The sequence below is a fragment of the Anomaloglossus baeobatrachus genome, chromosome 5 (genome assembly GCF_048569485.1).
Source record: "Anomaloglossus baeobatrachus isolate aAnoBae1 chromosome 5, aAnoBae1.hap1, whole genome shotgun sequence".
NCBI lineage: Eukaryota > Metazoa > Chordata > Amphibia > Anura > Aromobatidae > Anomaloglossus > Anomaloglossus baeobatrachus.
In genome coordinates, this window is record NC_134357.1 from 272,993,753 (window position 1) to 273,019,003 (window position 25,251).

Sequence of the window (25,251 nt, forward strand, 5' to 3'; positions counted from 1 at the left end):
ATACTGGTTAGTAGGGAGGTCATGTCTGCTCCAGAGAGGTAGATTTGCGTATCGTCTGTGTAGAAATGATACTGAGAGCTGTGAGCCTGTAAGAGCTGTCCCAGGCTGAATGTGTAGATGGAGAACAGGAGTGGTCCAAGAACTGAACCTTGTGGGACACCGACAGATAAGGGGCAAGGTGAGAAGGTGGTGTGAGAGTGGGGGATGCTGAAAGTCTAGTTGGTTAGGTATGAGGCTCCGGAACTCTCTTCCTGGGGAAGTGGTGATGGCCAACTCGCTGAATGAATTTAAGAGAGGATTGGATGCTTTTCTTGAAAGCAGCAGTACAGAAGGTTATGAATAACATAATATTACAGGTAGATAGTTGATCCAGATTAGGAGTCGGGAAAGAATATTTTTCCCTATGAAAAAAATTGCCTTCTACTTCCCCTGGTTCAACACTGCAGAACAGCTGCACTACAAATAGGCTGAGGTAAGAAGTTGAAGGAAGGATCCGGCACAAAAAAACTCCTTATAGTAAAAACAGCGTAGCCTTTATTTTAAACGTTAAAAACCAACATGTAGTGGAGACCCAAGATTGTATCTGTAACGGGGGAGCTTTACGCGTTTCGGACTTGAATAAAAACAAAAAAGTCCTTAGTCATAAGTGCCCCGTCTGCAACACAAGACTACTAAAATAGACTAACCCATCAGTCGGACACTGGGGAGGGGCGGAAGCAACATAATTGCATGGGAAAAACAGGTGAAGAAAAGAAGCTCACATTAAATCGAATCACATTATTATATATAAGTATACATATATATATATATATATATATATATATATATATATATATATATATATACATGCATACACATGCATGCATGCACACGTACATGCACACAAGTGACTCATTAGATTTTATAAGATGCAAGGCCATCCACATGGATGTAAATAATGTGAATATGAACAATAACAGAAATAAAAATAAGTCCAGATTATATTATGCTAATAGCACATGATTATAAGAATAAATAGATCAATGTGAATAGATGACTGTTCACGGAGAATGGAATAAATTACTCACGGAAAAAAAAAACAAAAAAACCCCAACCTTTTTGATATCTTTCAAAAATAGGTAAATGTGCATACATATTCAGGGATATTCCTAAAAAATGTACCATTTGGGCCACCAGGGTATCTAGAATTGGGTTTTGATATCTATTTTGCCTCAGAGGGAAAAAAAAAAACGAAAAAACCCCAAACCTTTTTTATGTTATTCAAAAATAGGTAAATGTGTATATATACAGTTAGGTCCAGAAATATTTGGACAGTGACACAATTTTCGCGAGTTGGGCTCTGCATGCCACCACATTGGATTTGAAATGAAACCTCTACAACAGAATTCAAGTGCAGATTGTAACGTTTAATTTGAAGGTTTGAACAAAAATATCTGATAGAAATTGTAGGAATTGTACATATTTCTTTACAAACACTCCACATTTTAGGAGGTCAAAAGTAATTGGACAAATAAACCAAACCCAAACAAAATATTTTTATTTTCAATATTTTGTTGTGAATCCTTTGGAGGCAATCACTGCCTTAAGTCTGGAACCCATGGACATCACCAAACGCTGGGTTTCCTCCTTCTTAATGCTTTGCCAGGCCTTTACAGCCGCAGCCTTCAGGTCTTGCTTGTTTGTGGGTCTTTCCGTCTTAAGTCTGGATTTGAGCAAGTGAAATGCATGCTCAATTGGGTTAAGATCTGGTGATTGACTTGGCCATTGCAGAAGGTTCCACTTTTTTGCACTCATGAACTCCTGGGTAGCTTTGGTTGTATGCTTGGGGTCATTGTCCATCTGTACTATGAAGCGCCGTCCGATCAACTTTGCGGCATTTGGCTGAATCTGGGCTGAAAGTATATCCCGGTACACTTCAGAATTCATCCGGCTACTCTTGTCTGCTGTTATGTCATCAATAAACACAAGTGACCCAGTGCCATTGAAAGCCATGCATGCCCATGCCATCACGTTGCCTCCACCATGTTTTACAGAGGATGTGGTGTGCCTTGGATCATGTGCCGTTCCCTTTCTTCTCCAAACTTTTTTCTTCCCATCATTCTGGTACAGGTTGATCTTTGTCTCATCTGTCCATAGCATACTTTTCCAGAACTGAGCTGGCTTCATGAGGTGTTTTTCAGCAAATTTAACTCTGGCCTGTCTATTTTTGGAATTGATGAATGGTTTGCATCTAGATGTGAACCCTTTGTATTTACTTTCATGGAGTCTTCTCTTTACTGTTGACTTAGAGACAGATACACCTACTTCACTGAGAGTGTTCTGGACTTCAGTTGATGTTGTGAACGGGTTCTTCTTCACCAAAGAAAGTATGCGGCGATCATCCACCACTGTTGTCATCCGTGGACGCCCAGGCCTTTTTGAGTTCCCAAGCTCACCAGTCAATTCCTTTTTTCTCAGAATGTACCCGACTGTTGATTTTGCTACTCCAAGCATGTCTGCTATCTCTCTGATGGATTTTTTCTTTTTTTTCAGCCTCAGGATGTTCTGCTTCACCTCAATTGAGAGTTCCTTAGACCGCATGTTGTCTGGTCACAGCAACAGCTTCCAAATGCAAAACCACACACCTGTAATCAACCCCAGACCTTTTAACTTTTTAACTACTTCATTGATTACAGGTTAACGAGGGAGACGCCTTCAGAGTTATTGCAGCCCTTAGAGTCCCTTGTCCAATTACTTTTGGTCCCTTGAAAAAGAGGAGGCTATGCATTACAGAGCTATGATTCCTAAACCCTTTCTCCGATTTGGATGTGAAAACTCTCATATTGCAGCTGGGAGTGTGCACTTTCAGCCCATATTATATATATATAATTGTATTTCTGAACATGTTTTTGTAAACAGCTAAAATAACAAAAGTTGTGTCATTGTCCAAATATTTCTGGACCTAACTGTATATTTTTGCCAAAATCTCTTTTTCAGTTGAGTTTCATTACAAAGTTTTCCACCTTTTGGCTTTGAAAGGCTTTTTGATTCTTGGCACAATCAACTTTAAAGGGAACTGGATAGCCACTCCGTGCTGCCCGATCCACGGAGGCAGGAGGTCTGCAAGTGCATTGTCCCACCCAACTGCTTTTCTCATTAGCACAGAATTTCAACGATGGATTTCTCTAAAGTGGAAAAAACTCATTCTACAAGAACGTTACTAATTTAATAGCATTAAAACTGCTTCACATAAAAGCCATTTGTTTGGGATCTATTATCCTGATCATAGGTTCTCTTTTGAAAAACATAAAAATGTCCATATTGATGAGCAATCTCTTTGAAGGGGTTGTTCTGGACTTTTATATTGGTGGCCTATCCTTAGGATAAGTCATCAATGGCTGATTGGTGGGTGTGCGACCCCCTGCACCCCCAGCGATCAGCTGTTCCCAGTGCGGCTGAATGTGCTCAGTTGCGGAGCTGCACAGCTCCATCAATGGAATTGTGGCCAGGTACTGCACATCCGCACCTTATTCAAATCAATAGTGGCGGATGGGCAGTACTTGACTACAGCTACTATACATTGGATGGAGCGATGCAGCCCTGCATCTCGGCACATCCACTGGGAACACCAATCTGATATTGATATAAAAGTTACAGACAACACTTTAAAGAGGTTGTCCACTACTTTAACATTGATGGCCTATCCTTAAGGCCGCTTTACACGCTGCGATATCGTGACCAATATTGCTAACGTGGGTACCCGCCCCCATCGGTTGTGCGACATGGGCAAATCGCTGCCCGTGGCGCACAACATCGCCCAGACCCGTCACACTACTTACCTGCCCTGCGACGTCGCTGTGACCGGCGAACCGCCTCCTTTCTAAGGGGGGGCGGTTCGTTCAGCGTCACTGCTGCGTCACTGAACCGCCACCCAATAGAAGCGGAGGGGCGGAGATGAGCGGGACGAACATCCCGTTCACTTGCTTCCTTCCGCATTGCAGGCGGGAGGCAGGTAAGGAGAGGTTCCTCGTTCCTGCGGTGTCACACGGAGCGATGTGTGCTGCCGTAGGAACGAGGAACAACATCGTTACTGCTGCAGCAACGATATTCGAGAATGGACCCCCATGTCACCGAGGAGCGATTTTGCACGTTTTTGCAACTACAGTGGTACGTCGCTTAATGAGTAACCCACTTAGCGAGAATTTCGATTAACAAGCAAAGCTTTCTGTAAAATTGTAACCCGCTTTACGAGAAAGCTTTGCTGTGCGAGCGAAATCCTCACTGCACACACTTCCAGTTCTGTACATCCACCGCGCTCTGACCCGCTCTTACAGTCCACACAAACACACACATGTACGCACAAACACACACGCATGCACGCACACACATACAGTATTATGCTCACCTTACCTTCCGTTCCACCGCCGGGCTCATGGTTCTTGTAGTTCCCGGGTACATCGCGGCGAACTACAAGTACCATGAGGCCGGCGGTGGAATGGAAGGTAAGGTGAGCATATTATATGTGTACCTTCCGTTTCATCGTTGGTCTCCTGGGTCCTGTAGTGTTCCGCTCCGTTCCGCTCCACTCCACTCCAGGCATCCAGGCATCAGCATCCATAGCGATGAAGCAGGAACTTCCTGGTTCCTGTCACCGCTACTCAAAGGCAGCGCGCTGGCCAATCAGAGGCAAGCGGCTCTGCCTTTGACGTCAGCGCTCTGGCAGGAAGTTCCGCTCTCGTCGTTATGGTTACCCGATACACGTCCCGCACCGGAGAACAGCAAGTCCCAGGAGACCGGCGATGGAACGGAAGGTAAGGTGAGCATGCGTGTGTTTGTGTGTGTTTGTGTGCGTTTGTGTGCGTTTGTGTGTGTTTGTGTGTGTTTGTGCATGTGTGGAATGATAGAATAGGGGACCAGGATGGGACATTTAACACATTGTGGAACGAATTGTCAGCATTGCAATGATTTCCTATGGGAAATCTTGCTCTGCTGAACGAGTAACTTGATTAACAAGCACAGTCCCAGAACGGATTGTTCTCGTTAAGCAAGGTTCCACTGTATGCAAAATCGCTCATAGGTGTCACATGCAACGGCATCGCTAAAGCGACTGGATGTGCTTCACAAATTCTGTGACCCCAACAAGATCGCTTGAGCGATGTCACAGCGTGTAAAGGGGCCATTAGGATGGGTCATCAATGTCTGATCGGCTGGGGTCAGTCAGACAATCAACTATTTTTGGTGGTGGCAGAAGGCAGCCGGAAATACTCAGTTCCAGAGCTGCCTCGTCAACTGATAGCGGACGCGGCCGGGTACTGCACATCCTCCTCCCATTCAAATCAATAGGAGTCAGCTGTGCCGTACCGCTATAAGAATGAACTGCTCCAGAACTGAGCATTTCTGGTTGCCTGCTGCGGCCGCCGGCACCGAGAACAGCTGATGTGTGCGGGGTGTCGAGCTTCGGCCAATCAGACATTGATAACCCATCCAAAGGATAGGCCATCATTGTAAAAGTAGTAGACAACCCCTTTAAGTCTAAATTTAACCCCTTACATTTGACCACCTCATTGGCTTATCTGAACCATTGTTTCTATGTTTTGTTTGCTTGATTAGCGGTTTTTCCATATCAGCTACATGGCAATCACAAAACCATACTGTAGCTGACATTTACTTAATAACTGAAATCATATACACTACATATAAATGGATTCATCAAACTAAATGTGAATTTAATTAAAAATTGAATTTATTACATTTTTTTTCATGTTTATGTGTTTGGTTTTTTTTCTCTTTTTTTTTTTCTTAGAGCAAAAAGAAAATATCTCAAACATGCCTTCGTGCATTGTGAACCAATGCTGTAACAAAACTGGCCGCAAAGGTCAAAGTCAAGCTATAATGTTTCACAAATTCCCAAATGATATTAGCAAGATAATATCATGGCTGGAGAACAGTGGACAAAAATTTAATGACATACATACATTATCTAAAAAAATAATGGATGGCCGTTCAACCAGTAAATATGTTATGTGCTCTGGACATTTTTCAGCTGATAGTTACGACTACCATTATAATGGAATCAAATTAAAACCTGATGCCATACCATCAATATTTCCCACTGTTAGTGAAGGCGAAACCATAATTGAAGAGAATTTAAAGAAAAATCGTCACCGAGGTACAAAGCGAGTTTTCGAGTCGCCTGCTAAAAAACTATGTCTGATCGATATGCCAGAGACTGAAGATGTGAGCAGTCATGAAGGTGACTTGACAAAACCCGGATTTAGAAGCTCCAGCACCCAAACATACAGCACGCTGCTGAATTCTACGTTAATATGGACAGGAAACAACATACAAGCAATGCACACACAGACATCCACATCTACTGCTGATAAACATTCATTACATTCTTCTGAAAGCCAAGAATTTTCTTCAGCCTTGAAGAAAACATCTAATGTGGGAAAGATCTCATTCCAAACCACTGGACCATTATCTCCAATCATGGAGGCACAAACCACGGAGCCGCAGAACATGGAAACTTCTTATGAAGGCAATATTTGCAAAATGAAATTGAAAGATGATTCAGATTATTTTCCCCAGCTTTCAAGCTTTGAGGATTCTGAGCTTTATGGACGAGCATCTCTTTTGAAAGACTTAGGTAAGCTACCCCATTAGAGTTGAAATCATTTCAGAGGAAGACATAGGCGGGCTTTACACGCTGCGAGATCACTAGCAATTGCTAGCGATGTCGAGCGCGATAGCACCTGCCCCCGCCGCACATGCGATATGTGGTGATTGCTGTCGTAGCGAACATTATCGCTATGGCAGCTTCACACGCACATACCTGGTCGGTGACGTCGCTGAGAACGCCGAACAATCCCTCCCTCAAGGGGGCGGTACGTTCAGCGTGACAACGACGTCACTAAGCGGCCGGCAAATAGAAGCGGAGGGGTGGAGATGAGCGGGACATAACATCCCGCCCACCTCCTTCCTTCCGCATTGCTGGCGGGACGCAGGTAAGGAGATGTTTGTCGTTCCTGCGGTTTCACCTACAGCGTTGTGTGGTGCCGCAGGAATGAGGAACAACATCGTAACGGCAGCAGTAGCGATATTATGAAAAGGAGCGACGTGTCACCGATAAACGATTTTTGACGTTTTTGCGATCGCTGATCGTCGCTCCTAGGGTTTACACGCTGCGATGTCGGTAACGGCGCCGGATGTGCGTCACTAACGACGTGACCCTGACAATATATCGTTACCGATGTTGCAATGGGTAAAGCCCACCATAGTCAAGGATATGACATTTTTAGTTTTTGAATTCTGTCTCGACAATTTAATAATGAAAGTTAATGGGGTTGCGCAAGTTTGTTGTGAGAGTCTGCAGACTTCTGAATGTTCGCAGTATGTGTGCTGTCCGGTTTTTCAGATCCCAGTGGCAAGAGCGGGCCATTATATCATGGCGAGTATACAATTTGCATGCTTCTGGTCTAGCTCAATTCGCTTGTTTAGGCTGGAATCACACTTAAGAGTCACTCGCATTGCATCACCCAGCACAGCCTGCCGCTCTCCGGACAGGAGCATCTCAGCTGCATAGAAATACATTCAGCTGACCCGCTCCCCACACACACACTGCTCTTCTGTATAATATCACCCCACACACACTACTCCTCTGTATAATATCCCCACCCACACACACTGCTCCTCTTTATAATATCCGCCCATACACTGCTCTTCTGTATAATACCCCACACACACACTGCTCCTCTGTATAATATCCCCCACATACACTGCTCCTGTGTATATCCCCCCACACACAAACACACACTATTCCTCTGTATAATATCACCACACACACACTGCTCCTCTGTATAATATCTCCCCACACATGCTGCTCCTCTGTATAATATCCCCCCACACGCTGCTCCTCTGTATAATATTTCCCCACACATGCTGCTTTTCTGTATAATATCCCCCCATACACGCTGCTCCTCTGTATAATATCCCCCCACACACGCTGCTCCTCTGTATAATATCCCCCCACACACGCTGCTCCTCTGTATAATATCCCCCCACACACGCTGCTCCTCTGTATAATATCCCCCCACACACGCTGCTCCTCTGTATAATATCCCCCCACACACGCTGCTCCTCTGTATAATATCCCCCCACACACGCTGCTCCTCTGTATAATATCCCCCCACACACGCTGCTCCTCTGTATAATATCCCCCCACACACACGCTGCTCCTCTGTATAATATCCCCCCACACACGCTGCTCCTCTGTATAATATCCCCCCACACACGCTGCTCCTCTGTATAATATCCCCCCACACACGCTGCTCCTCTGTATAATATCCCCCCACACACACGCTGCTCCTCTGTATAATATCCCCCCACACACACGCTGCTCCTCTGTATAATATCCCCCCACACACGCTGCTCCTCTGTATAATATCTCCCCACACGCTGCTTCTCTGTATAATATCCCCCCCACACGCTGCTCCTCTGTAAAATATCCCCCCCACACGCTGCTCCTCTGTATAATAGCTTCCCCCACACTGCTTCTCTGTATATCTCCAACACATACACTGCTCCTCTATATAATATTCCCCTACACACGCTGCCTCTCTGTATAATATCTCCTACACACTACTTTTCTGTATAATATTCCCCCTCATACACTGCTCCTCTATCTAATATCCCCCCCACACACTGCCTTTCTGTATAATATCCCCCCACAAACACTGCTCCTGTGTATATCCACACACACACACACACACACACACACACACACTGCTCCTCTGTATAATATCCCCCCACACACAATGCCCCTCTGTATGCTATCTCCCACAAAGCTGCCCCTCTTTATATATATATCCTCCCACACACATTGCCCCTTTATATATCTCCCCCTCACACACACACGAACACACAAACACTACCTCTCTGTATAAGGTCCTCCTGGTATATATGTCCCTCTCCTGGGCCCATCCTGGTATAAATGTCCCCATCCTGGTTTATTTACGCCTTTCCTAGCATATATGTCATCCTCCTGGTATACATGTACCCATCCTGGGGCTCTGCTGGTATATGTCCCCATCCGGACTTATTTGTCTCCATCCTGATATATATATATATATATATATATATATATATATATATATATATATATATATATATATATATATATATTATATCCCCTGCTTGGTATATATGTTGTTTTCCTGGTATATATGTACCAATCCTGGGCCTCTTCTGTTATATATGTCCCCATCCTGACTTATTTGCCCCCATCCTGGTATATATATCCCCTCCAGCGCTCTGTCCCCTTCCTGGTATATATGTCATTCTCCTGGTATATATGGTCGCTTCCTGGCGTATTTGCAACAAAAAAACTCAAAACATTTTACTCACCTTCCTCGGATCCCACGTCTCCATCTCTGAGCAGCAAAGCATTTCAGCTGGATTGTGTGCCCTCCGTACATCCAGCTGAAGCAAGGCAGGGGCATGGGTTAGAAAGGGGTTGGGGACAGCAAGGGGGTGGGTGGGCCCCCGGATGGGTGACCCCCACCACCCTCCGTGATCGTCCACCACCCTCTGTGATTGTCTTCAGTTCACCGAGCGACTACCTGTCCCGGCCGGCTGCCGCCCACGTCCCCGCCACCACCGCCGTTTTGTTACCTGCTGAAGACAGTGTGGTGAGGTTATCATAGTGCTGCGAGCCGGGAAGTGGGATGACGCGCCTGCGCCCTGCTCTGCTCCACTCACCTTTCCTGCAACACACATGGCTAATTTGCATGCGATGCCCTGGAAAAGGCTTCACCTGCAGCTTAGCAATGTGTTGTAGTGACCAGAGGGACACCACCGGGCCCCTCTTCTGCGGCTGTGTCTGCGGCCCGTTGAAGAGGTGGGCACCTGGGTTTAACACAGGTAAGTAATTACCCCTGGCCTCCAGGCCTCTCCTCTTCACCGGGCCCGGTACACCAGTCATGGTTGTAATGCCCTGATGGCGGCCCTGGGTGTGCGTACTGTGAGGATTCAGAACACTGCAGTCAAATAGAGTGCAAACTTTCATGAAAAACCTACACAATGAATAAGCACTCCCACTAAGTTTTTTTTTTTTTTATGTATTTACTACATGTGGGTGTATGTATATGTAATGTAGTGTGTGAGTGCTATTATATTGCCTATGGCTGCTTTTTCTCGGATCAGTGGCCGTCCTTTTTTGCTTCTGACTGATGTCACCACAATTGCTCTGGCTCACTTTATATGCTTTCTGTGAGCCTGAAGTCTCTTTTACAATGAAAGTTTATGGAGCCTCGTTCTGATGCTACATAGGATTAGATAGTAAAAGCCAGTTCCAGATTACGCAGAGCACAGTGTGACACTGATGGTATGCTCAGCGGTGATGTCACTGACAAGAGGAGAACGGCGCTGGACACCAGAGAAAGCAGCTGAAGGTCAGTATATTAACACACTCACACTACATTACATGCAAATACACACATTTAATGAATACAAACTTAGTGAGAGTGCTTCTTTAACTTGACCCTCGGTGTACTTATACGGTAAATGCTTTCCTTTCTCGCCTTTTCATTGGGGGACACAGACAGTGGGTATTATGATGTCTCCAGGGAGGCGTGACACTAGATTTGAAAAAGTGTTAGCTCCTCCCCCCACAGCATATACCCCAGCTAGGCAGGAAACTAGCTCAGTTTTTTCTAGTGTCAGCAGGGAGGCTGACATGTCTGGCCTGAGCTCTACCAGGTGCCTTAGGCCAGCTTATTTTGTTTTTATTTTTTATTTTGTTTTTTCTTAATCATTCTATTTTTGATTATGGGGCAATACCAGGGTGCCTTGCCACCCCCGTTCCCCCCGTGTACGGGCAGAGGAAACCTGGCGTGCACAAGCCGTCAGTCTTCCTTCACACCCAAGTGGTCGGGTCTGCGTACCTCTCCAGGCTCCCTGGAAGCACCTCACACCAAGGTAGCTCCAGAGGGCTAAGCAGAGCCGAGGACCTGCTTCAGCCTTGAGCCGAAGATGCGTCCCCGAGATCCCCGCATCACCGGACCGACGCGTCTTCAGACGGAGCCAGGAGCAGGTAGGGAGACGACGAGTCATCTGTCCCCTGCATCCAAACCGCCGCCTGAAAAGGCGCCGGTGGGGCGATGCAGGCCGTGATCCCGGGGTGCCTCATTAATTTAGCCCTCGGCGTCGGCCTGCATTCTAGCAATGCCCCCTCTCACTGCTCTGGGAGCCGCTCCCTCAGTCGCAGCGGCTCTCCTCTGATTGGCTGTCACGTTAGTCCCAGCCCTGGGACCAATCAGCCTCCGGGGGCCGTCTCACTCCTCCATGCTGCCAGGAACGCTGGACGCCATTTTCCTCGTGGGGAGCAGACACGGGTGAGATCGCCTCCTTGGCTCTGCACTTCTGCAGCACTATATACCGCTGTGCTCAGCAGTATATCGCTGACTCTCTAGCGGTGTGTGCCTGCTGGTTAGCGGTGTATATCAGCTATTAGCGGTATATACTGGCTCTGCCTGCAGGTATATGCTGACTGTTTGACAGTATATGCCATTTGCTATCGGTATATACCGGCTGTGCATAGCAGTCACTTTATAATACTGCTAGTGGCTCCTCACTCATATAACTCTATCCCTATAGGGCTGTAGGGCGCTATTGCTGACATTCGTAACCGCAAGAGTGATAAATTTTCCCAGGCGTCCTCTACGGACCTGTACTATGCCTGTACCACCTTTTGGACGCTCATTTTCTAATGGCCGAAGCGATCCACTATGCCGGGGCTGCGATGCCCCTACTACCGTGTCACAACAGACCCCGTTGCCGGACCAGGATGCCGTGCAGTCTTTGGATTCTGCTCCGGCCACCGGCCAGGCAGCACCCCCGTCTGATGACTTAATGCCTGCATGGGCTCTTCTAATGTCTAAAAGGTTAGATAACCTTGCCGCTCAGATATCCCAGCCGTCCTCAGGCTCCCACAGCCTTCCCCCGGCCCAGCTCCCTCAGAGGAGCCCACCTGCTTCGTCTGGTCCCTCTTCCCCAGAACGTAAAAAGGCTGTTTCCAAAAGGCGCCATTGCGACCTCCACGCCTCATCCGACTCGGACGATAGTCAGTCTGACCGAGGTTCCGTGACTTTTAGTAGTCACGATTCTCAAGATTCTGACTCTGATTCAGATGTCCTTTCTGAGTCTAGGCATATAGAAGACACACTAATTTCGGCTGTCAATCACTCTCTGTCAATCTCTGATCAGCCTCTTGACCCAACTTCTCAGTCGGCAATCAAACGGGCCAAGAAGCCTCCTAAGTCCTTTGCCTAGGATCCGATTTTTCGGCAAATTATATCTAAACGATGGGATTACCCTGATAGAAGGTTTAATAAAAAACCCTTCTCTTCATTCGCTTATCCCTTTCCCTCTGAAATGGTTAAGCCATGGTCAGTACCCCCCGTTGTCGATCCGCCAGTATCCAGACTGGCTAAATGCACGGTCATGTCTGTTTCAGACAACGCGTCTCTCAAGGACTCGTCCGACCGCGCAGTTGATGCTGCGGTCAAATCTATTTTCAGGCTTCGGGCTCCTCTTTTCGCCCCCTGTTTGCCTTAACATGGGTCGTGAGAGCTATGGGTGTGTGGAGCAAGAACCTACGCAGGATGCTTTGCTCTTGTAACGTTCCCCCGGCGGCTTTTGAGATCCTTGATTTGTTCTCTCTAGCCTCTAATTATTTTCTTCACGGCTCCCTAGATGCAGCTAGTTTGTCAGCCCTAACGGCGGCCAATGCTGTCTTTGCCCGCAGAGTCCTTTGGTTGAAAATATGGAATGCGGACAGTGCCTCCAAGAAATCCCTGTCCACACTCCCCTTTCATGGCCTGCGTCTCTTGGAGAATCCTTGGACAAACTCATATCTGAGATGACAGGTGGTAAAAGTACCATTCTACCTCATAAGCAGCCTGTATCCAGGAATTTTAAAAAATCTCCTTGGCGCAGGCAGTCCTTTCGGCCTGCCCCCCAAAAACCATCAGCCCAAGGATCATCCCAACGCTCAGATCGAGGATCCGGTCCCTCAAGGGGCTCTTCCTGGCGTTCCCACTCCAAACAACCAAAACCCAAAGGACCTCGCTCTGTACAGGCCCCCTCAGCATGACGCCAGGTATCCCTCAGATCCGACTCCTGTTGGAGGGCGACTTCTGCTTTTTCGGGATATCTGGCTATACCACACTCACGATGCTTGGGTTCGAGAATCGTCACCTCAGGTTACAAGATCAATTTCCATTCCCTGCCAGCCAACAGGTTTCTGCGTTCTCGTCTTCCAAAGTCCAAAACGCAAAGCCAGGCCTTAATTCAGGCCATAGCCTTTTTACAGAAAGCAAACGTTATCATTCCAGTGCCCCTGGAACAGCGCGGCAAATGTTTCTATTCAAACCTTTTTGTCGTTCCCAAAAAAGATGGCTCTGTCCGTCCTATCTTGGACCTCAAACGGCTGAACAAATTCGTATGGATTCAAACTTTCCGAATGGAATCATTGAGAGCAGTGCTAGCCGCCATGGAACCTGGAGAATTCCTAGCTTCCATAGACGTTCAAGATGCTTATTTACACATTCCGATATGTGTCTCTCATCAACGGTTCCTTCGTTTTGCCGTAGGACACCGTCATTTCCAAATCAGGTCCCTCCCCTTTGGGCTGGCCACTGCGCCTCGGGTCTTCACAAAGGTCATGGCGGCCGTCATGTCCATTTTACACCCCAGAGGCATCCTGGTCATTCCCTATTTGGACGACCTTCTTGTCAAAGGGAGCTCTCTTCAAGTTTGCTCAGAAAGCGTGCAGATTTGCCTAGACACGCTGTCAAGGATAGGGTGGCTTATCAACTTCAACAAGTCATCCCTCATTCCTCATCAGCGCATCACCTTTTTAGGTATGCTGATAGACACGGCTCAGTCCAGGTTTTTCTTCCAGAAGACAAGAGGTCTTCCCTGATCCGGGCCGCCCAATCCCTCCGCTCTCGCCGTCACACATCCCTTCGGAATGGAATGAGAGTGTTAGGCAAGATGGTGGCGGTCATAGAAGCCGTGTCCTTTGCCCAATTCCATCTGCGCCCTCTACAACTGGATCTTCTATCCTCCTGGGACAAGAATCCAGCTTCCCTAGACCGGTCAGTCCGCCTATCTCGGTCTGCGCTCAGCTCCCTCGTCTGGTGGACTCAAGCCTCATCCCTATCTCAAGGGAAGTCCTTTCGCTCGGTCTACTGGCAAGTAGTCACGACGGATGCCAGCCTGATAGGCTGGGGAGCGGTGTTTCTCCACCACACTGTTCACGGATGCTGGTCCCCTTCCGAGCGCTCCCTGCACATCAATGTTTTGGAGATCAGAGCCATATTTTTGGCCCTTCAGAATTTTCAACCCTTACTATTGGGCCTCCCTGTTCGGATCCAGTCAGACAATGCCACGGCCGTGGCTTACATCAACCGTCAGGGAGGAACTCGCAGCAGGGCAGCGATGAAGAAAGTATCCAGGATTCTTCTTTGGGCAGAGAAGCACATCCCCATTATTTCAGCTGTCCATATTCCAGGAGTAGACAACTGGGCCGCAGACTTTCTCAGGAGGCAAGGTCTAGCGGCAGGGGAATGGTCCCTCCACGACGAAGTGTTCCATCAGTTCACTCTTCGTTGGGGACTCCCAGATGTGGACCTCATGGCGTCTCGGATGAACGCCAAAATACGTCCCTTCATATCCCGGTCGAGAGACCCGCTAGCGATTGGCTCCGACGCTCTAGTCTTTCCGTGGGCGCAGTTCCGCCTACCCTACATGTTCCCTCCGTTTCCTCTCATTCCGAGAGTATTCAAGAAAATCAAGGCGGAGGGAATCCCGGTGATCCTCGTGGCCCCGGACTGGCCCAGGAGAGCCTGGTACCCAGAGCTTCTCCAACTGCTCGGCGACACTCCCTGGCGTCTTCCCGACCGCCCGGATCTTCTGTCGCAAGGTCCAATATTCCACCAGAATACAGCACAGCTGCATTTGACGGCGTGGCGCTTGAATCCTTGACTCTAGCCAACTCAGGTTTTTCTTCTAAGGTAGTTCATACCATGCTTAATGCTCGGAAGCCTTCCTCCGCCAGTATCTATCACAGGACCTGGAAGACCTATCTTTCCTGGTGTGACCGTCATAATCGGTCACCCCTTACCTTTTCAATCCCTAATGTTCTTGCATTTCTGCAAGACGGTCTGGACTCGGGACTGTCTCTGAGTACCCTTAAAGGACAAGTTTCTGCCTTGTCAATATTTTTCCAGAAGCAGCTGGCTTCTCGCCCTCAGGTCCGTACCTTTCTTCAAGGTCCCTCCTTTTCGCCACCCCTTAGATCCCTGGGATCTGAATCTGGTTCTCGGAGCTCTTCAGCTTCCTCCCTTCGAACCTCTGAGAGAAATCTCTCTTCAACGACTGTCCTGGAAGGTTGCCTTTTTAGTCGCCATTACCTCTATCAGGCGAGTGCCCGAACTAGCGGCTCTTTCCTGTCGCTCACCTTACCTGATATTCCATCATGATAAGGTGATTCTTCGGCCTTCCCCCGCTTTTCTCCCGAAGGTCGTATCTTCTTTCCACTTAAACGAGGACATTGTGTTACCGTCATTCTGACCGGTCCCGGTCAACTCTTTTGAAAAAGCCCTTCACACTCTAGATCTCGTCAGGGCTCTGCGGATCTTCATCTCCAGAACAGCGCCGTTGCGCAAGTCCGATGCCCTCTTCGTCCTCTCAGAAGGACACAAAAAGGGCAATCTGGCTTCTAAATCCACGATTTCTCGATGGATTAGGACTGCCATCTGTGAGGCTTACAAAGCACGAGGTGTTGTTCCTCCTCAATCTGTGCAGGCCCACTCTATGCGAGCAGTGGGTGCTTCCTGGGCTATCCGCCATCAGGCTTCGGCGGCCCAACTTTGCAAGGCCGCTACCTGGTCCAGTGTGCACACGTTTACAAAATTCTACAGAGTGCATACGCATGCTTCCGCAGATGCTGCTCTTGATAGACAAGTCCTTCAGGCGGCAGTGGCCCATTTATAAGTGGCCACTGCTCGGTTTTTTGACAGTGTTTTGATATGTGTTCACTGCAGTTGCAGTTGTTAGTCAGCTCTTAGTCTGATGTTATACACTGTTAATAGTTCAGTTCCCACCCAGGGACTGCTTTGGGACGTCCCACTGTCTGTGTCCCCCAATGAAAAGGCGAGAAAGGAAATTACATTTTTGTGTACTCACCGTAAAATGTCTTCCTTGGAGCCTTTCATTGGGGGACACAGCTCCCGCCCTTGTGGTTTTGGTTGTCCTTCTCCTACTGCTTTTACACCAAAGTGAGCTAGTTTCTTGCCTAGCTAGGGTATATGCTGTGGGAGGAGGAGCTAACACTTTTTCAAATCTAGTGTCACGCCTCCCTGGAGACACCATAATACCCACTGTCTGTGTCCCCCAATGAAAGGCTCCAAGGAAGACATTTTACGGTGAGTACACAAAAATGTCATTTTAACCCTTTCATGACATTACGTATATTTACGTCATATGTTGGCTCCCTGACTTTGATGCAGGCTCACATGCCGAACCCGCATCTTTTCCTGTACATGACAGCTGATTTAATCAGCCATCCTGTGCCTCTAACAGCTGCATGTGGATGGGAAATCCGCCTGCAGCTGTTATCCAGCTAAGTTCTGCTGTCAGAGATGACAGCAGATTTTAACATGCACAGGCGGGCAGGGGGGTGGGGGGGAGGCGCGTCATTCCTTGCTCCCATTGGCGTATCCATGATTGCGGGGTGCTGATAAGTTGTCATGACAGCCAGACCACTTTGTCTGTCATTATGATCCTTAGAGCTGGCGCTCATAAGAGATTATGATTTCTGCTATACACAGCAGTGCTGATGCACTGCTGTGTAAACAGCACAAGCGATTGGATGATGACAGCTTCATGTTACCTAAGGGGACTAGTAAATACTGTAAAAAAAAAAGAAGAAAAAACAAAGCTTTTGAAGATATGTAAAAACCCCCCACAAAACACAAGTTTAAATCACGCCCCCCCCCCCCCCCCACTTCTGTCCCATTCAAAATAAAACAATGTAAAAAGCTCGTATTTGGTATTGATGTGTTCAGAAATGTCCAATCTATCAAAATATAAAATAAATTAATCTGCTCGGTACACAGCGTAACGAAAAAAATTCAAAACACCAGAATCGCTGTTTTTTGTCCACTGCAACAGTATCAGTAAACAGTGGAATCAGTAAAAACGTCAATTTAGGGTGCAAGATATAAGCCATCATACAGCCTCATATCGTGAAAATAGCGGCAAAAATAAAAAATTCTTATAATTTTCCCCCCAAAATTTCACTAATCAAATAAAAAAAAAAAAACAAAAACCCCAGCTGCATGTTTAGTTCTACGTATTCATACTGACCTTTATCATATCGCCAGGTCAGTTTTACCATATAGTGAACATGGTAAATAAAAATTAAACAAAAACAATTGTGGAATTGCACTTTTTTTTTTTTTTTGTAATTTCCCATTTTCCAGTACACTATATGGTAAAATGAATGGTTTCATTCAAAGGTATAATTCGTCCCTCAAAATCAAGCCCTCTTATGGCTGTATTGATGGAAAAATAAAAAAGTTATGTCTACTGGAAGAAGGGGAGGAAAGACTTAAAATGAAAAATGGCCATGGTGTGAAGGGATAAAGAAGGCCTTTTGAAGGTTTGTTTTTTTCTAAACTAACTGGCTAGTTATATATATATATATATATATATATATATATGTATATAATACTAGAAGGTGGCCCGATTCTAACGTATCGGGTAGTCTAGAATGTGTATGTAGGTTAGCAGATTGAAGAATAATAATATAATCAGCAAGTCTTGAATAATGATGGTTCATTTTTTGCTCGTTGGTCTCCCGCTGTGCAGCACGCATCGGCGTGTTTGACAGTGGGAGACCATCGATCTGAATGCGCAGGGAGCCAGCGTACACTGGTAACCATGTTACACAATCGGGTAACTATGCAAAGCGCTTTGCTTAGTTACCCGATGTGTACCATGGTTACCAGCGTACGCCGGCTCAAGCACACGTGTGTCGGGAGCCGGGGGTAAGGTGGTAACCATGGTACAAATTGGGTAACTAACGAAAGCGCTTTCTATAGTTACAGGATTGGGTACCATTTGTTACCAGCGTACGTCGGTAAGCTGATAACCATGGTACACATTGGGTAACTATGCAAAGCGACAGTGCTGGTTTATTTTTTGCTTGTTGGTCTCCTGCTGTGCAGCACGCATTGGCGTGTTTGACCGTGGGAGACCAATGATCTGAATGGGCAGGGAGCCGGGGTAAGCTAGTAACCATGGTACACATCGGGTAACTATGCAAAGCGGTTTCCATAGTTACCCAATGTGTACACTGGTTAACAGCGTACGTCGGCTCCGGCACACGTGTGCCGAGAGCCGGGGTAAGTTAGTAACCATGTTACACATTGGGTAACTAAGCAAAGCGGTTTCTATAGTTACCCAATGTGTACCATGGTTACCAGCCTACACCGGCTCTGGCACACGTGTGCCAGGAGCCTGGGTAAGCTAGTGGTTTCACACATCCAGCTTTTCTCCACTTTGTCGGATCCGGCGCGCTGCCGTAGGCTGGTTTCAGACGTCCGTGTGACATGTGATTTGTAACACGGATGTCACACGTACCCATGTTATTCTATGATGTGCTTCACACGTCCGTGTTTGCACACGGACCGTGTGACTTTTCATGACCACGCACACACGCACACACGCAGGCATCTTCGGCAGCACGGATGTCACACGAGTCGCACACTAATGTGATCCGTGCGACATCAGTGTAAAGCATACCAGAGAAAATGTTTTTTTTTTTAATAGGTTAAGGTTTACATATAAACAATGGCTCCACTCGCTCAGCAACAAAACCTATAATGAACAATGAGTGAATAAGCTGAATAATAAAAACATATTTTTATTGGATAATGATTAAAAATACAAACATATAAAAGGATAAAAGTGAGGTCACAATCAAATACCCTCAGGTAATCAATTGTATTTTTTATACTATAAGTGGCAAAGATGCACAATAAAAATGTGTCAAAAAAAATATTAAGATGCAACACGCATAAATGCCATATAATACTATCCCAATGAGAAAGAGAGATTTCAAAAGCAGAAACCCATTGTAATCACTAGATGGCAACAAGTGCTCATAGCATACTAGTAAAGCCTGAAATAGGAGAAAGATTGATGGGTGAATACAAACCATATACAGTTAGGTCCAGAAATATTTGGACAGTGACACAAGTTTTGTTATTTTAGCTGTTTACAAAAACATGTTCAGAAATACAATTATATATATAATATGGGCTGAAAGTGCACACTCCCAGCTGCAATATGAGAGTTTTCACATCCAAATCGGAGAAAGGGTTTAGGAATCATAGCTCTGTAATGCATAGCCTCCTCTTTTTCAAGGGACCAAAAGTAATTGGACAAGGGACTCTAAGGGCTGCAATTAACTCTGAAGGCGTCTCCCTCGTTAACCTGTAATCAATGAAGTAGTTAAAAGGTCTGGGGTTGATTACAGGTGTGTGGTTTTGCATTTGGAAGCTGTTGCTGTGACCAGACAACATGCGGTCTAAGGAACTCTCAATTGAGGTGAAGCAGAACATCCTGAGGCTGAAAAAAAAGAAAAAATCCATCAGAGAGATAGCAGACATGCTTGGAGTAGCAAAATCAACAGTCGGGTACATTCTGAGAAAAAAAGAATTGACTGATGAGCTTGGGAACTCAAAAAGGCCTGGGCGTCCACGGATGACAACAGTGGTGGATGATCGCCGCATACTTTCTTTGGTGAAGAAGAACCCGTTCACAACATCAACTGAAGTCCAGAACACTCTCAGTGAAGTAGGTGTATCTGTCTCTAAGTCAACAGTAAAGAGAAGACTCCATGAAAGTAAATACATAGGGTTCACATCTAGATGCAAACCATTCATCAATTCCAAAAATAGACAGGCCAGAGTTAAATTTGCTGAAAAACACCTCATGAAGCCAGCTCAGTTCTGGAAAAGTATTCTATGGACAGATGAGACCAAGATCAACCTGTACCAGAATGATGGGAAGAAAAACGTTTGGAGAAGAAAGGGAGCGGCACATGATCCAAGGCACACCACATCCTCTGTAAAACATGGTGGAGGCAACGTGATGGCATGGGCATGCATGACTTTCAATGGCACTGGGTCACTTGTGTTTATTGATGACATAACAGCAGACAAGAGTAGCCGGATGAATTCTGAAGTGTACCGGGATATACTTTCAGCCCAGATTCAGCCAAATGCCGCAAAGTTGATCGGACGCCGCTTCATAGTACAGATGGACAATGACCCCAAGCATACAGCCAAAGCTACCCAGGAGTTCATGAGTGCAAAAAAGTGGAACATTCTGCAATGGCCAAGTCAATCACCAGATCTTAACCCAATTGAGCATGCATTTCACTTGCTCAAATCCAGACTTAAAACGGAAAGACCCACAAACAAGCAAGACCTGAAGGCTGCGGCTGTAAAGGCCTGGCAAAGCATTAAGAAGGAGGAAACCCAGCGTTTGGTGATGTCCATGGGTTCCAGACTTAAGGCAGTGATTGCCTCCAAAGGATTCGCAACAAAATATTGAAAATAAAAATTTTTTTTTTTGGATTTGGTTTATTTGTCCAATTACTTTTGACCTCCTAAAATGTGGAGTGTTTGTAAAGAAATGTGTACAATTCCTACAATTTCTATCAGATATTTTTGTTCAAACCTTCAAATTAAACGTTACAATCTGCACTTGAATTCTGTTGTAGAGGTTTCATTTCAAATCCAATGTGGTGGCATGCAGAGCCCAACTCGCGAAAATTGTGTCACTGTCCAAATATTTCTGGACCTAACTGTAGATACCGTGTTCCGCAAAAGCTTCTTCCAAGGGGGTGTTAATGGCAGTAAATGCCCCTGCTCACCAAGGTGATGTGTAACAGCGGCGCTCCATCTCAGCTCCACCATCGCGCACATGGGGCTTGGCGTCTGACGTCACTGCGGTCCGCCCACGTCAGACGCGTCATGACATGGGAGGAGCGCAGCGAGATGCAAAGACACGTCGCCCTGATGCGCAGGAGGTGGGCGGAGATAAGGAACGCTCCACACAACGCTGGGAGATAGCTTAGCGTAGCTATGGGAATCAAAACAACAACGTGTCAGTGGCACACATATAAGCACCATCCATACTGACACAGAGTGCAAAAAAGGTGCATAGGGTGCAGGGTGTTCGGGAAAAGTGTAGGAGCAAAAATTAATAAGACATAAAAAATGAAAAGGAGGGGATAATAATACATTTAAATAGTGGACAAAAAGGGAAAAGTGAAGAGAAATACCTACAATGAGTATAAATATGATAAAAACATAATGGTTATAATATTTATAATAAAGGGAGTGGAAACATAGAATGTGTATGAAATGCCTACAGAGGAAAATAAGGGTATAAAAGACATGTGAATGTAAGAATGTAAGGATGTGTGTGTGTGTGTGTATATATATATATATATATATATATATATATATATATATATATATATATATATATATATATATAAATATTTTATAGAAAAATATATAAATATAAAGGATGGTAAAATAGATATGAATAGGGAAAATGTGCATAAAATTACTTATAAAATGCAGAAGGTAACAAAGTGTGCCAATAATTTTATTAAAATACAATGCAGATGAAAAAGTGCAATGTGCATAGGTGTTGTTTTGTAGATCCACTCAAAAGATGCCAGCGGAGATAACAACTAAAAAACAAACAGAGACAGAGGAAAAGTTAAAAACATATTTATTACAAAAACATACATAAAAAATTAAAATATACCAACGAGCATATACTAAAAAACGCGAAATAAAATTATAGCAACGGGACAAAGCTCATGACATCATTAAGACCCAATGGGCGAACACAACCAATCTTGGAGATCCAGCGGGTTTCCAGTTGAGCAAGCCGCTTTTTAAAATCACCTCCTCTATTATCCAGAATCACCCTGTCAATGCCAAAAGCCCGCAGGCTGCTACTATCGCAGCCATGTTTAGACTTAAAATGTTGTGGAATAGGTTTCAACGTAGAGATGTCCTGGATCGTGGCTGCCTTTTCAATATCGCGTACATGTTCTCTAATACGTGTTTTTAATGGTCTGGATGTAAGACCAACATATATCAAGTTGCATGGGCATACCGCATAGTATACTACATGAGTGGTGTTACAAGTTATATGCTGGGTGATCCGAAATTCATGATTGCCATCATAGATTGAAAATTCAAAGCTCTAGCCATGTTAGGGCATACAATACAGCTGCGACATGGGTAAAAACCCCATTTGGGTCCAGTTGTTCCAAAAAAAATTAGTCTGAGGACCTTCATAGCAACTGTGTGTAAGGAGATCTTTCAAGTTAGGAGATCTCCTATAGGTTATGGCAGGAGTTGGTGAGAGATATTTGGACAAAGTAGAATCAGACTGGAGAATGGGCCAAAATTTCTCCAAGACTGCTTTAACTTCTTGCCATCTATTACTGTAAGTAGAGATGAATCTTACCTGCTGGTCGCTTTTGCCTGCGTGAATGTAACAAAGCTTCTCTCTTAGTGCTCTTGGCTCTCAAAAAGCCTTTCTTGATGCTCCTATTTGAATAGCCACGATTCCTAAAACGATTGCTCAAATCCTCTGCTTGCTTGGAAAAAGTCTCATCAGACGAACAAATTCGTCGAGTCCTCAGGAACTGGCCTGTAGGAATACCAGAAATGAGGGGATAAGGATGTGACGAAGTGGCATGCAAAAGTGCATTAACGGACGAGGGTTTACGAAAGACCTCCGACTGCAAAAAGCCTTCAACATCCTTAGAAACAAGAACATCAAGGAATTCGATGCTGGATTGACTATATTTGTGTGTTACCTTGATGTTCATGGAGTTCGAGTTGAGCTTTTGCAAGAACATCACCAGATCTCCTTCAGAACCCTGCCAAATTATAAAAACATCATCAATATAACGTGTCCAAACAAGAACCTGTTCAACATATTCAGAAAAATCAGGTGAAAAGAAGACGCCCCTTTCCCACAGCCCCAGGAACAAATTTGCATAGGAGGGCGCAAAAGCCGCCCCCATTGCAGTGCCCTGGAGCTGCAGGTAGAGGGCGCCCTTGAACAGGAAGTAGTTATGGGTAAGGGCAAAATCAATAAGGGAGAGAAGAAAATGTATATCCCCCTGATCCATCATGGTCATATTGAGGAAGGTTTCCACAGCTCTCATCCCATCCTGATGGCGTATGGACGTACTGTATATAATGACTCAATGTCACAAGTCACCAACCACATATCAGCATCCATTTGAATATTCTCAATTTTTCTGAGGAAATCATTGGTATCTTTTAAGAAAGATGGTAAATTTTCCACAATGGGTTTAAGATGGAAATCTATGTACCTACCTACAATTTCGCATAAACTCCCATTTCCGGATACAATTGGACATCCAGAAGGTGACACCGCGTCCTTATGGACTTTAGGTAATAGATACAAGCAAGCCGTTCGAGGACACTTGGGAATCAAACCCTTTTTCATCTCTTTGTTGATAATGCCGTTCTCACAAGCTTCTTCCAAAATGGTAGATAACTGTGTATGGAAGGAAGACGTAGGATTAAAAGTAAGTCTCTTATAGCAAGTGCTGTCATTCAGCTGCCTAAACGCTTCCTTCTTATACATCGCTGAGGGCCATACAACAACATTACCCCCTTTGTCGGCGGGTTTAATGACTATGTCCCTAAGTCTTTTGAGATCCTGTAGGGCCCTTCTCTGAGATATTGAAAGGTTATCTTTTTTGTACCCTTGTAGAGATTCTGCCAAGTTCTTCCGAGACAAGGCGCACAAATACATCAATGTCAGGGTACATGGCAAGAGGGGGAAATTTTTGGGGGTTTTGGAACCATAAACTTATTACATTCAGCAGGGGCATCTTGTTCACCACTCAATTCTTTAAGTATTTCAATTGCCTGTAGTTCTTCACTATACCAGCCATCTGGTTTTTCGTGAATTTTCTTTAAGACAAGCTTGCGAGCAAAAAGATGTAAGTCCTTTATTGCTGTAAAGGGATCAAATGAACAAGTGGGAGAAAAACTCAGACCTAGACTCAAGACATCTACCTGATCAGTAGTAAGAGGTATATCAGATAGGTTAATTACCTTCAACTTAGGAGTATCCGGAAGGTGAGGAGTTTTTTTATGTGCAACATTCTTACCAACATATTTCCGTTTGCCAATCCGATCATTCACATTACTCCTTAAATTATAAGGTTCCGAATCATCTTCAGTAGAGGAGATGGAGGTGGAAGCCATAGGTAGTCTAGAAGGCCCATTCTTCTGCGTTGTCCCCTGCCATCTGTATACTCTTTTGAGTTGATAATCCTGGAGGTCTCTCTGAAATTTTTTAACTTTTTGTTCTTGAACCTCTTTCTCCCAAATAAGAAATTGCTTGTCAACTTCTGCCTTAAAAGATTCCATACTCAATGTAGATAGGATCTCATTCAATTTAGTTTGGTTAGTTTCAATCTCTTTTTCCACAGACACCAGACTACTTTGATGTCAACTAGCAGCCGGATAAGGTCCTTAGAACAAGTGTCACAGACCTGTTCCCACCTTGCTCTAAAATCCAAGTCTTCCACAGGAAAGGAGGGTAGGATTCTTACTCTGAGGCCCCGAGGTATCAGGTTCTTACTCAGATATTTTTCAAGGGTAGCCTTGCCCCACCATATCCTAAGTCGTTTCTTCAATAGATATTTAAGAGTGTTCTTAATTTCAGAGGAATGTCCCGTTCCTACTGTATCACTGATGGTGACCTCATCATTAAACAATGTGTCAATACTGGACAACCAATTTTTGTCACGGGATTTTATATCCATGGTAGGGTCAATCTGTAATCCACAGAAAAATTAACATCAGAAAACCAAATTTATGACCAAGGTTTACATATAAACAATGGCTCCACTCGCTCAGCAACAAAACCTATAATGAACAATGAGTGAATAAGCCGAATAATAAAAACATATTTTTATTGGATAATGATTAACAATACAAACATATAAAAGGACAAAAGTGAGGTCACAATCAAATACCCTCAGGTAATCAATGATATTTTTTATACTATAAGTGGCAAAGATGCACAATAAAAATGTGTCAAAAAAAGTAA

The 25,251-nt window shown here is 45.1% G+C and overlaps 1 protein-coding gene across 1 annotated transcript in view; it reads left to right on the top strand.

Annotated features, from left to right (window-relative positions):
* LOC142311246 (uncharacterized) overlaps positions 1 to 25,251 on the top strand; it is a 75,668-nt gene that overhangs the window by 12,454 nt on the left and 37,963 nt on the right. Inside the window, 1 exon segment of the mRNA XM_075349470.1 lies at positions 5,783 to 6,628. Within this exon segment, the coding sequence (XP_075205585.1) occupies positions 5,806 to 6,628 (823 nt within the window). The 5' untranslated portion in view covers positions 5,783 to 5,805.